This window comes from Lactuca serriola, chromosome 6, assembly GCF_051521515.1.
Source record: "Lactuca serriola cultivar US96UC23 chromosome 6, Lser_US96UC23_V15, whole genome shotgun sequence".
NCBI classification, from domain to species: Eukaryota; Viridiplantae; Streptophyta; class Magnoliopsida; order Asterales; family Asteraceae; genus Lactuca; species Lactuca serriola.
The window spans coordinates 53,730,730-53,744,540 of NC_136413.1; the positions used below are offsets into that span (position 1 = coordinate 53,730,730).

The 13,811-nt window shown below is 32.1% G+C and overlaps 3 protein-coding genes across 3 annotated transcripts; all 3 read left to right on the top strand.

The window, feature by feature from the left end:
• Positions 1 to 722: 722 nt before the first annotated feature.
• On the top strand, positions 723 to 3,192 carry LOC145058210 (uncharacterized). Its single transcript, XM_079006124.1, has 3 exons — positions 723 to 855; positions 1,428 to 2,595; positions 2,991 to 3,192. The coding sequence occupies exon 2, from the start codon at positions 1,434 to 1,436 to the stop codon at positions 2,589 to 2,591; it is 1,158 nt and encodes a 385-aa protein (XP_078862250.1). The 5' UTR covers positions 723 to 855; positions 1,428 to 1,433; the 3' UTR covers positions 2,592 to 2,595; positions 2,991 to 3,192.
• Positions 3,193 to 6,560: 3,368 nt separating this feature from the next.
• Positions 6,561 to 8,552, top strand: SDG38 (SET domain protein 38). The gene is made up of 7 exons (XM_079007200.1): positions 6,561 to 7,160; positions 7,405 to 7,460; positions 7,569 to 7,695; positions 7,785 to 7,854; positions 7,959 to 8,141; positions 8,221 to 8,292; positions 8,371 to 8,552. The coding sequence occupies exons 1-7, from the start codon at positions 6,795 to 6,797 to the stop codon at positions 8,487 to 8,489; spliced, it is 993 nt and encodes a 330-aa protein (XP_078863326.1). The 5' UTR covers positions 6,561 to 6,794; the 3' UTR covers positions 8,490 to 8,552.
• A 2,841-nt stretch (positions 8,553 to 11,393) lies between these two features.
• Positions 11,394 to 13,425, top strand: LOC145058304 (uncharacterized). Its single transcript, XM_079006227.1, has 3 exons — positions 11,394 to 11,619; positions 11,938 to 13,113; positions 13,214 to 13,425. Exon 2 carries the CDS (start codon positions 12,048 to 12,050, stop codon positions 13,107 to 13,109), a length of 1,062 nt encoding a protein of 353 aa, XP_078862353.1. The 5' UTR covers positions 11,394 to 11,619; positions 11,938 to 12,047; the 3' UTR covers positions 13,110 to 13,113; positions 13,214 to 13,425.
• Positions 13,426 to 13,811: the final 386 nt, after the last annotated feature.

The window sequence follows — 13,811 nt, forward strand, 5'->3', positions numbered from 1 at the left end:
GAAAGATGACATGCGGCAAAAAGATTTTGATTTATTAGCGAGGATTAGAAGTTTCATACCACTATAAGTTAAAAAAAATATTTGGATGAAAAATAGTTTATTCAAAGGAAAATTTCTAATAAGTCATTTTTTCATAAGCTACCTATACTTACTTATTAGATAATTAGTTGTGAGATCCATGTATTACATGGGTTAATTTAAAAAATAAAATAAATATAAAGGTCAAAATATTTGATAAATTTGAATTTATAAGAAAATAAGAAAAATACTGAATTATTATAATACATATGTTTTTTTATTTTGTAAATCTAAAAAATAATTTAAATAAATACAAGAAATTAATAAACTTTAATTTTAAGAATTTTGAAATTAAAAGTTTAGTTCATTAATGAAATTTAAAAAATAATCTATTTATTATTATATTTATTGCAATTATTATATTAAAACAATGTATGAAATTTAATAAAATAGAAAAAACTCATAAAATGACATGTGCAAAAAAAATAATTTTAAAATAACCATAAAATGACATTTAACAAATTAAATGAAAATGTGACAAGTGACACAAGAAAACATTTATTTATTAATTTATTTATTAAAAAAGATAAACAAATAAGTTACAAGCTAATAAACAAATTTTTTTTTTTTATTTTGAAATTCTTTTTATACTTATTATAAATCCAAATCCGTTTCTTCCGAAATTTTGGGAAAAAGAAAAGACCGACCTCTCCAGGTTTACTGGGAGGCATATGAGAGTCCGATTTGGATCGATTGAGCTTAAGAAACCGTCATTTTCTGCGGATTACTCACCGGAAAACCTAATTCCGATTATCATCGACAACCAGCGCCCTACAGGTTTTCACTTCACCTTCATGTTTCATTATTTTCTGTCGTTCTATATGTGAAATGTGTCCTCCGTACGTGCTTGCATTTATGCGGAAATGCTTGTTTATCGAATCGTAATTTTACATTCTTCGATTTCGTTTCGTATCTAGCATTACATGTGCGCCGATCCTTAATGACAACCCGATCGATGGATTACAGTTCTTGTAGTTAAGTAATTACAGATTCTAGATGTTATATAAGTGCTGTTTACAACAGTTGAACTCGTTTTAGAATCTATGTTGTAAGAAGATGAATATTTTTGCCTCATTCATACTCTGTCTCTTTTCAACCAATTAAAGGTGTAACTATTGTTTTTCAATCCATTTTATATGAACATTTAGGTTATAATCTTGTTTACACCTAAACTCTGCATTCTTTATTACGTTGATCCAAAGCAAAAACATATAGTATTTAATTGCTCCAAGTAAGTTATTGAGTATTCATTTGCAAACAACTGAAGTATAGACACAAAGCTCATACAGTTCCCTATGCATACATACATAAAAATGTTTCTTCCTTATGTTGCTTCCTGTTTGAAACAGAAGGCAATGGAGATGGAGATAGAAACGAGCAAAGAGATGACAAGAAAGGAAAAGAAAGAGAACTGGTTTGCCTTCCTTTCAGACGACATCCTTTTACAAATCCTTAAAAAGCTTCCTGAAGCTTTCCTTCGTTATAAAGCTAAGCATGTCTGCAAACGTTGGTTCAATATAGTCACTAACAGGATCTTGCTAGACCATGCTTCTTTCATCCTCCAAACATCTTACGATTCCACAGTACGCCACGTGGACATAACAGAAGAACAACAAGGGCTACAAGTAAAAGTGCAAAATCTTGAAATTCCTATAGGAGGCCACATAATAACATGGTGTAACGAGTATCTTCTAGTAACAGATTTGGAAAAACACGAGTATGTTTTCAATGTAATCACAAACGAAGGATCATTTCTTCCACACTGTACATCTTGTGGAGAAGGAGACGACACTAACTGTGGAATGGCTCTTTCCTTTGATGGATTCAAGGTATACAAGGTCCTTCATGTGTTCATGGGCCCACCTCTTCAATGCCATATACTTGTCTTGAGAAGAAACATTCTCTCCCGAATTTCATCAAATTGGAAAAAGATTGAGGTTCCTTCTTACATGGATGAATGGATTCCTACTTATATGTACCAAAGGCGTCCTTATTGGGGTGACCCTGTTTCAGTTCAAGCGAGGTATTTCCATTGGAGGATCTGGGATTTTCATGGTGAAAGGTGGTATCTGGTTTCAATGGATATGGTGAAAGAGAAAATGGTCCGAATGAGTCTTCCTATACCTGAATCTAGTAATGTCAACTACACTGTGTTTGAGATGGGTGGTTTTCTCACTCTTATTCATCAACTTTCCTCTAAAAAAAGTGACAAGTGGATGTTTAACGATTTTCAAACTGACATGTGGATTCTTAAAGATTTTGAGATGATGAAGTGGGAGAAGCTGCGTATAAGTATCCCGGATTATTGGTACTTTGGAGAATATTTTAAATATTTTCCAGATTCTGTCTCTGGGATGATGAGTATGAGATATTTGACATGCATAAGGCTTTCTAATTGGGATGGAGCTGTTTGTAGTTATGATCTGAAAGATTTTCATGTGAAAGAGCTTGACATTCAAATTGGATCTAACGATCGTCGTGTGCCTCATTCATCATCGCCAAGTTTTATATAGTCGGGTAATTCATAAACTAAAAGTATATAGTTTTTTGACAAAATTACACAAATGGTCCTTGTGGTTACTAGAAAATACCACTGCAAGTCCTTTTGAGAAGTTTTTAACATTATTGGTCATTTTCAGGTTTAAAATGCAGACAATGGGCCCTTTTCTGCCACCCATCGTCTGCCTTTTAAACATGAAAAGACCAACCATGTTAATTTAATTTCAATCGGACTTGTAGTGGTATTTTCTGCCAACCATAAGGACTATTTGTGTAAATTTGTCTAATTTCTTGTATACTATCCTTAATGTTTTTCTGATTACCTTTCTTGACATTTCGAACATGTGTCAAGTTGTTTTTGCCTTGTAATTACACTTGAATTTGATATGATTTCTATTTGTATTTGTTGCCAGGATTTCAACAATGAATCAGTTCAGCAAATTCTCACAGGTACAAGATGTTAACTCCATAGTCGATAGCATTTTATGATTTTGTTAATTTCAACCAAGAACTTTTTTTTTTTGTTTTTGCTTGGTTAACCTTTATGGACACACTTGGTTTGGATTTTACATGCTATGACATTCTATTGTTTCTTTTAAGTTTTGCTAATCTGTCACCAACATAATTTCCAAACTCTTGTAGAAAAAAGCAAGAAAATTTGATTCAAAGTGAATTAGGGAATCAAATGTGATTGGTTTGATGTTATGTGGATAGACAAGCATACCATGTATCTTGAAGTGAGAAAAAAAATATAGTGACTGAATGTGAACAGTTTAAACAAGTTGAAGGGGTAAATATGTAGCTATGTCATGAAAATACAAAACAAATTTCGTTGTTATAATTGATTAGATTTTTTGAGACTTACATAATGTTCTGATAAGAAAAAAATTGAAGGTATTATTCGATAATTGGATAAGTTTTTCAAAGTGCAATGCCTTATTAAGATAATAATTGAAAGTAGAATGTTGTAATAAAAAGAACCGGAAGTAAGGATGTTATAGTACACAAAATAGATGAAAGTATTTGCTATTTTATTTATTTATTTAGCCATTTGAAAAAAAATTGTGATCGATCTTATCCTCAAATATTTTATTTTAATGAAAGAATTTTAGAAAACCCAACTACGAAAATTATACTTTAAATGAAAGGGACATTGTGGAGGTAACTTAGAAAAAAAAAAGCATTAGGAGAAGAGTTGTAATTTTGTTAGAGATAAGGGAGTTTTGTACTTTTGTTATATAAAGGGTGCAAGTGCAAAGGCAAACACCAAACTTTTAGTCCATGTAATGAAAAAGGATAATAGCTAAAGTCTCAACACCTTAAGGTGTTCTTCGACCTTAATACAAAAAATATTTAAATATAGTCTCAACAACTTCATTTCCATTCTATTGTCATGGTGAAATACAATGACAACGTAATTGAATTTGTAGTAATGAAATTGATTGTTTCCATTTTATTTTCATGATTGATTACTTTATTGGAATGAAATGGATCATTTATCCATATTGTTTGATAATTTGATATATAGGAATAGACAAGGATAAGAATGAAATGAACTAACAATAACAAAATATACCATAGACATAAAATACATATGTTACAATTTTTTACAACATTATACACTTAGAAAAAAAATATATTTTACATCGTAATAAATAGATATTAAAAAATCAAAAATAATATATTCATCACATCAACATAAACAAATTAAAAGACCAATATTTTTATAATAATCTCACTAAATATATAAATAAATTGAACACTTCAAAAAAATAAATTCGTAAGAAATATATATCAATGTCTATAATCTAAACAAAAATGATGATGACCCATATCATACTGTCGACAACTAAAAATGAATAATCATAAAAAATCGTCACATACACCACCAAACAACATCATAAGTTATATCTTTAAGAGCATACGGTATGAGTAACGAGAAGTGCTATTTTTGCTGATGTGGCACCTCATAACCTAGTCATAATAAGATGAACACCACCCCTCCTTTTTGTTAAGAGGATGTTATGACATATCTTGTTGTGACGAGCATAAGATGCAACGGGAAGTTTAATTGGTTGTTGCCTTTATCAACCAATCAAATCATTTTTTTTTTCTCTCTCTCTCTACTTCTTAACATATTATAACATGGGGAACACCATTTCCCCCTTGGTGTTATGGTGATGTTATAGATGAGATGACATATGAACTTGGTGTTATAACGTGACCCATACCTAATGCTCTAACCCCATACCTAATGCTCTAACCATCCATATTTGTGTTCATGATTAAGCGTGAGGAAGATTATCATCAACTCCTCATGTTGTGAGAGCATATATACAACTTTGTTAACTTATAAAAAAGTCAAACAAATGATAAATAAATACAAATTAAAGATAAATAAATACAAATTCCATTTTGTTGGGTTCTTGTGTACCTAACAAGTTAAATCTAAAGATAAATAAATACAAATTAAAGGTTACGACTTTATAGTCATGTGATATATACTAGTTTAGATTACTACATAGGATATTCAAAAAAAAAACCCTACATTTTATACAAAAAAATAACTTAGGTAAATTTTATAGAAACAAACATTGATTTTGAAAAAAAAAAGAACATGGATTAATTTGGGATCAACTTTTGTGCTCCCTCCCATATAACTTTGGTTTACTGTGAAGGTTATTGATTTCTAAAATCCTCTAATGAAAACAACGAGTTTGAAAAAAAAAATCATATGACGAAGGAGTCCGAAAATATTTGTATGTTGGTTTTTGTTGTGAATTTTGTTCTTATCCTCCTTAATAAATGAATGTTTTTTTTTTGCCACGTGTTAATCTCTCATAAGTTTTGACACTTGTCATTTTGTGGTATTTTTGAAATAAATATTATCCACTTGTCAATTTTTGATTTTTTTCAATTTTTAAAATTAAAGTCATATACTTATATATGCAAAGTATTAAATATCATATATATGATATTAAATTGCAATAAATACATTTTTCCTTTCTTATTTTAAAGTTGTACATTAAAAAATATTTTATGTTTACACTTTAATTTAATGTTTATTTTTTTTTTAAATCAACCCGTATAATATACGGGTCTCACACCTAGTATGTCATACAACGACTACTCTACGCAAAAGCCGTTCTGAAATGGTTTGTTGCTAAGCCTTTAATCTTGGAAATGAGTTTGGATATATGAAAATGAAGGACGCGTTCGATATATTTGAATATTTCTAAGCTCCAGTGAAATACAAATGATTTGTAGTGGAATATCTTCTTATGAAGTGATTGTATAAATAAAGTTTAAAATTTTTTATATCAAAACAACTTCAAAAAAGTTTCGATGAATAGACAAGCAAATTGCACGACATCCATACCGTTTACCTTGAATCAACATATCCATCCTCAGCCTTTTTTTCTCTTCTCCTCATAGAGACCCGAGCTCATCTCGAGCATCCCTATTCCTGGTTGATTTTGATGGCTATGTGCCAAGAGTAAAATGGGCCCTAAATAAAAATTTTATTTATATATAAGCAAAGTAACTTCGAGGGACTAAAAAACATTATATTAATGAAAAAGAGACAAATGGAAATTTATAAAAATTGAAGGCTAATTATATAATTTTTAGAACCTGATTTAGTAAGAGAAATTGGAATGTGGGTAGATTGTAAAACATGGAGGCTGAAAGTGTAATCACATCATCACTTCAAATTCAAAAGGGTTATATCATCCCATCGCAATACTATTTCCTATCACTTTTAATTAACTACTCACTATCCCTTTTAATTGGTCACCACTCCATGTCATAAATATTTTTTTTTATTTTATATTTTTCTAATACAAACATTTTATATAATTAAAACTATTTTCAACAAATTAAATAAAAAAAAAATTACATTAATAAAACTAAAAAACAGTTACCTTAATAAAAACGAAAAGAAAACTACATTAATGTGGATTAATTTCGGCTTGTACAAATTTTTTGGGCCTTTGTCGATAGTCAATCCAGATCTCTCTATCCTGTATGCATACGGTTTGATTTGAAACGAATTGATTCCAAACAAAATCCATACTTGTTCTGTTTCAATCATCCATTCGAGTATGTCGTATGACTATTTTTGGTTTCACAGTTCAGACTTCAGACACATTGGGTTGGAGCTCTACCGAACGATCTGATCTCAGTTCGGTTCTGGTTATTTTCCTGTCCCAAACAAAATGTTATCGTTACTTCGTTCCAGACGCTTTGCACAGCGATGTCCTCCAAAAAGCAAGCAACTTTTGACCTCCTACTTCTTCTCCACCACCAGCGCCACCGACCACCGCCATGGCTCGAAGTGCAGTCAACCATCGCCGCCACCAATCCAGGTTCTACTCACTGAATCAGCTGGCCGTGGTGTTTTTGCTACGCGGAATATAGAATCCGGCGAACTCATCCATACAGCCAGACCCATGATCTCTCACCCATCTCTCTCCTCAATTGACAGAGTATGTTACTTTTGTCTCAAAAACACTCCAAAAGGTTCCGATTTTGAGGCGCAGAAAGTGTTGTTTTGCAGTGAAGAATGTAGGGAACAAGCAAAGGTATATATGTATACATGCCCACAACCTGTTTGAGATTTTGTCTCTGAGAGAAAGAACTTGACTGAGGTTAAGAAAATGGTACATGATCGTAACATACAAAACCTTAATCGATCATTTTGTTACCATGTTATCCCCAAAATAACTGCACATTCACTTTCGATGTCAAAGTAGTTGTTAATTTTCAAATTCACCAATGCTTATTGCAATCCTAGAAACTCTCATTCACTCATGCTGATTTCATTAGGGATTCTATGAAGTTGAAAAGGAAGCTGATTGGTCAGCATTTGTTGCTCATTGTCAGTAAGGATCATCCATATTCTCGCTCTTTTATTTTCCAATAGTTTTAGCCTGTATTTCATATCTGCATTTATCAGATGATAATTTCTCTTTGATTATTTTCTCTTAAAGAACCCGGGCTTTGAAATACCCATTTCTTGCTAAACGATTAGCCTGCATGATATTATCCGGAATAACCTCTGCAAATTCTCTAGACATACTTCAACCTGCCCTTTTGTCTCCTCAAATGATCTCACAGGTAAATATAACACATAAAGCCTTGTTATTTTTATAAAATGTCAACTAATTAACCATATTTTCTCACACATTCTTTTAAACATTTCCCAGATGGAAGAGGAGCTTGGTTTATTGAAAAGTGCACTAGAAGCTTCAGGCATCACAAGCAAACAACTAAAATGTAACTTCACAATCTTTTTCTAAATGCTGATTTTCAGTTAACTTATTATCTTAAACTATACGTTTTGAATTAACTTTGACTAATTGACTATATATTATCAACAGTTTTAACTATCGAATGGTATTCTGGAGTACTTGCAAGAATTCGTATCAATGCTTTTCGTATTGAGTTAGCTGGAGGCTGTTCTTATGAAGATCTACTTGCATCAGCAGCTTTATCAGTAGAATCAGAAGCTGCTGTTGGCAATGCTGTTTATATTCTTCCATCTTTTTATAATCATGACTGTGGTAAGACCTTGATATACACAAAATTATTATAAAATGAAAATTAGTATTTGATGTAGTTTCTTGATTTTCTATGATATAGATCCTAATTCGCACATAGTTTGGGTGGAAAATGTGGATGCACGATTGAAAGCTTTGAGAGACATTGAAGCAGGTCCAATACATGTCAAACACAGTATAAGATTGTCTGATGTCTGTTATGTTATTAAGAAGTTGTTTGATGATGTGGCAGGTGAAGAGTTGCGGATATGTTACATTGATGCAAGTATGGATCGTGATGCTCGACAAAATATTTTGTCCAATGGGTTTGGATTTGAGTGTCGTTGCCCTCGTTGTTTGTTAAATGATTGATAATATCAATAAATTTCTGTTGGACTATATGATTAATAATTGTTAAAGAAAATGTTACTCTCACCCATTACTTTCACAATAACTAAAATACTTGTGATGATAAGTGATAATCAACTTATACACTTTCATCTTCTTGAGATAACTAGGTTTTAGTTGAAAGTATCTCATGGAAAATGTGAAAACACATAAAAGAAAGTCTCTTGAGCTTATTAACGAGCAATCTCATATAGTTTTTCCTTTTCTTTTTTTTTAAAAAGAAACTTTACTAGGCAAGTGGGTATGGGTCATTCTCTACATACCGTTTTTTGTTATCACATCACATATCATGTCATTCTCCACATCATTTCATTTTTACAAAGAAATGGTCACTGCATAGTCACGGGTTGAATGTTTGGACCTCGAACTGGTTTGACAGAAATGGGTAGACCGTGGACTGGTTGTTGAGACTTACTGTGTCTGGGTTTTTCTGGTTTTTGTACCCGGGCCGGTATAACTTTAGGTGCATATGGTAGTGGTACAAGTCGTTGAAGCGCTACCGAAGTTAGTTTATCTGTTACGAGGCTTAGAACGATTATGTTTTTTTGGATTGATTGTTCGTTTTAGATTAAAAATATAATGTTTTGTTTAATTGTTTGTTTTAGATAAAAAAATAATTTATGATTGTTTATATCATTTGTTTGAACTTTGAATCAAATCTAACTTCATCTATAATACTATAACTTGCACACATGTCGATTGTCTCACGGTCTCACCCACAAATGTCGCAGCTTATGTAAGACTTATTGATAGATTTTTGTTGTGTGGTTTTTTTTTGTAACTTTTAATTTTTGATGTGCTTGAATCTGATTTGGGATGTGCATAGTGATCAGGAGGAGTAGGGATGAGAGTAAATGGTTTGTACCTAGACCAACCTGTTTTGTATTCGGACCTTTTTCATGAATACAAAGAACTGAGAACCGGTCCTAATCTAATAAACTGGGTTTGGTCTCGATTTCGTCCAATCGGGAGGTCCAAATGCTTATCCCTACCACACAACACACCATTTTAATTTTCATGTCATTTTTTTTTCGTTTTTTAATAAATAAACTAAATAATTTTTAAAAATATAATTTTGTTGAACATAACATTTACACAAAAACAATACATTTTAATTGAAAATAAAGACATTACAAGACATTAAAAAAAACATTACGATAAATAAAAAACATACAACGATAACCAATTTAAATTTTGCCCATAACATTTTCTCGAATCTTTGCCTTAGACGCTAGCAAAACCTCAAGATCTTTGGGCGCCAAACCTGTAGTTCTCATCCTTAGAATTATCAGATCATTGAAGAGTTCTTGTTGCTGTTGGGTTGCCTCTTCTCACTCTCTTTGTTCCTTCTCAACCCCCTTCTCGTCATCGAAGAATTTCTAAGTGCTCACGTCTCAATGCATTTCTCTCTTGTTGCACTACTACGCAGCGGCGTAGCCAAGATTTTGTATTAGGGTATGACAAATAATATATAAAATATGAACGAGTGACAAAATTCTTCAAGCGATAACAAAATATAACTATATATACATTCTTAACTAAATTGTTTATTTTAAGTTGCGCATTATGCCGTCTTACATCATTAAAATAATCTAAAATGGATAGACATAGAAATAATGTATTCTCTTCTACTAATTTCAAGTTTTGAATGGAATATACCATATCATAATCTTAATTTTTTTTATATAACAAATATATATATATATATATATATATATATATATATATATATATATATATATATATATATATATATATATATATATATATATATATATAACCTTAATTTTGTGTGGATGGGCCAAGGCCCACTCTTGCCCTATATTTGCTACGCGCCTACGCCCTGCTACTATATGCTTCTTGAATTTCTCTTCTATATATGTCACAAGCTTCGATTTCCTTTCACTATCCTCTAAAAATTTTAGCCGCTTGCTTTGCCTTGTTCCTTCCCACCGGTTGCTGAGGGGAGACCTCTGCAAGTTCATCCAAAATTTCATTTGTCTCAATGTTAAGGTTGAAGTAAGTTCGTGTATCGGAAATGTCAACACGACTCGAATTTTGTGGCCTCTTCGATTGTGTTTCCGATGACGTTGGAATGTGAACCTATTTGGATATTTTTTTGAAATCTCCCATGGTTTCTCAAAAATGAAAACATGGCCCATCTCCAATTGATACTGCACTTTTTTTTAGAAACAACTAACTTGAATTAAAAGCAAAACTCTAGCAAGAAACTAGTCTTACTAGAGAAAACAGAAAAACTTATTGATAGTTTAGAATTGATATTGCACTTTTACAGCTCTAAAAACAATTCCTACCGAGGGTTGTGTGGGTGGTGATTGCTGGTTGAAGGGTTGTTTGTGTTTGGAAATTTAGTATGGACACTGATGAAAAGAAAAGATTTTGTTGGAAATTGGGTTGTTGCAATAAATATATGGTTAGTTTAGTTAATTTTCCTAAATACTATCGTATAGTACATAGAAAAGTTAGACACAAGAATCAACAAACACCATTTCGTTATCTCTATTTGCACCATATATTTGCTATGAAAATTCAAGTTTTGCACCGATGTATGGTTTAGGTCTAGTAACATTAGGAGGTTTCGACTAACTATTTTGATTGTTGTATCGTGGCTTCGATTTGGTCCATATCGTTCGATTATGTTTTTCTTGTTTCCGTTTACATCATTCAAGTTTGGTTTACATCATTCAGGTTTGGTTTACAATAAACGTTAATATCTTATTTAATGAATAATTTTTTCATTTATGATAATGACCAAATCTGCAAATAGACAAAATCCCCAACTTTAAAATTATATAGACAAAGGAAAGCTACAACATAATAAAAAAATTCCTCTTATAAAATGTAACATTCCACGACATCATATTCAGGTTTTTAAGTCCACCCGCCCTTGACGCATGTTAGTTGCGATAGTCGTCGAATTACAAATTTTGTTTCTAAAGTGTAATGAGATTTTGATAAACCCCAGCTCTGCTCGATTGAACCCTAGAACATCCTCATTTTCTTCCGAATACTAACTGGAAACCTAACGACGATGATGATCGATTTCTTCTCTTATGGAAACGAGGTCCTACAGGTTTTTTTCTCATCACCTTCGTCAATATCGCTTCTTATGTACATCTTTCGTTTATTTATTTCATCTTGAGAGTTCACGATGTGAAATTGCCCTTCTTACCTTGCAATTCGACACAAATGTCTGTTGATCGAATCATAAATTATGCAATTTCGTTTTGTATTTAATCTTGCAGTATATGCATCGAGTCTTTATGAGAATTCGATAGCGTTAATGTGTACACACCCATTCTTTTATTGAATTTAATCCCATGGATCGATTATAGATTCTAGATATGATCGATATAACTCCTAGTTTACATCAGTTAACCTTGCGTTTCAGAATCCATGTTGTAAGAAGATGAACAGCTTGTAATATATACTATTTTGCATCAGAAGGCGATAGAGTTGGCAACAAACGCGTATAGGAAACAGTCTGAAGATGATGAACAAATGACAAGAAAGAAACAGAAAGTTGACTGCTTTGATTTTCTTTCAGACGATATCCTTATAGAAATCCTCAAAAGACTTCCTGATGATTTCCTTCGTTATAAAGCTAAGCACATTTGCAGACGATTTTTCAATGTAATCACCAATGGGCTCTTACTAGACCACACTTCCTTTATCTTCCAAGAATTCGGTAAACCCACAGTGCGACATGTAGACATAAGAGAAGAACAACAAGAGCTAGAACTAAAAGAGAAAAACCTGGATTTACCTAAGAAAGGATGGGTAATGTCATGGTGTAACGAGTTTCTTCTGATAACAAATCAAGAAAGAAAAGAATACGTTTTTAACCTAATCACAAAGGAAGGATCATATCTTCCTTCATGCACATATTGTAGAGGACGCTACACTTACGAATGTGGAGTTTCCCTTTCCTTTGATGGATTTAAAGGAGTATACAAAGTGCTTCACATGTTTATAGGTCCACCAATGCAATGCCATATTCTTATCTTGAAAAGAAACATTCTCTCTCGTTTCTCCTCAAAGTGGAAAAAGATTGAAATTCCTTCTTACATGGATGAAGGGTGGGGTTCTTGGGGTTACCCAGTTTCAGTTCAAGCGAGATACATTCACTGGGATGTTCATGGTGATGGAGGGTACCTGGTTTCCATGGATATGGTGAAAGAGAAGATGATCCGAATGAGTCTTCCTATACCTGAATTTAGTTTCAGATACACTGTTTTTGAAATGGGTGGTTTTCTCACTCTTATTCATCAAGTTTCCTTTGAACAAACTGACATGTGGATTTTAAAAGATTTTGAGAAGATGAAGTGGGAGAAGTTGGAGTTAACTGTTCCGAATTGCTTTTTTGGAGAATACGATGATTTTCTTATAACGCCTATGTCTAGCTTGATAAGTAAGAGATATATGATGTGCATAAAAACTGCTATTCGGAATTGTGGTGTGTGTAGTTATGATCTGAAACATGGAGTTGTGAAAAAACTAGACATTGACTTCGGACAAAATGATCGTTGTGTGGTTTATTCATCATCACCAAGTTTTATATAGTCAGGTATTGGTTAATTTTGGTGTGATAATTTGATGCGTTTTGTTATGGCGTTATCTTTTTGTCTAATATCACATTATGTTTTTTTGTATATTTTTATGTGCAGAAAGTTAGATAAAGTGAACATTAATTGTTTTTGCAAAGTGAGAGGGTTGAATCGCTGAAGCACAAACCAAGTTTTTTCTATCGAATCTGAGGGATTTCTAATTGCAAAATTTTGCTCTATCTTGTTATCTTGTATATAAAATTTGATAATTTGAATGTAAAGTTCAGAAATTTGAACACCCGTTTATGGTTTTTGCCATGGGTGTTGTAGCACATTGGTCTTGACTCCCTTCTTTCTAGTCTCAAACCAAAGCATAAAAACTAATCAAAGTTTGAAATTCAAATATTAGTAGTGAACTTCAAATTCAAAGCAATTTAAACTTATGGAAAATATGAAAATCCGACAAAAATGCAGAGCAATTATAATCAAAGGAAAAAATGGAAATCCGACAAAAGTTCATAGCATAGAAACACGAGAATACTAACGAAATTCAAAAGTTGCTATTGGGTTAAAGATGCTTCAAGAATTTAACTTGGGTTGCTATTGTTGATGTTGATTGTTTTGATTGGCCGAGTTATCATTCATTCTTGATTTTAGGAGGCAATGAAAATGGTAAAGTAAACAGTGTAACATTGAATTTTAGTGACATAATCACTGT

What these genes read in the sequence shown, in the direction of transcription:
- LOC145058210 (XM_079006124.1), top strand. Translation starts at nt 1,434, where the DNA reads ATGGAGATGGAGATAGAAACGAGCAAAGAGATGACAAGAAAGGAAAAG.
- SDG38 (XM_079007200.1), top strand. Translation starts at nt 6,795, where the DNA reads ATGTTATCGTTACTTCGTTCCAGACGCTTTGCACAGCGATGTCCTCCA. An exon ending in GCATTTGTTGCTCATTGTCA is followed by an intron (nt 7,461 to 7,568) that starts GTAAGGATCATC and finishes TTTCTCTTAAAG; the next exon opens with AACCCGGGCTTTGAAATACC. An exon ending in TTTTTATAATCATGACTGTG is followed by an intron (nt 8,142 to 8,220) that starts GTAAGACCTTGA and finishes TCTATGATATAG; the next exon opens with ATCCTAATTCGCACATAGTT.
- LOC145058304 (XM_079006227.1), top strand. Translation starts at nt 12,048, where the DNA reads ATGACAAGAAAGAAACAGAAAGTTGACTGCTTTGATTTTCTTTCAGAC.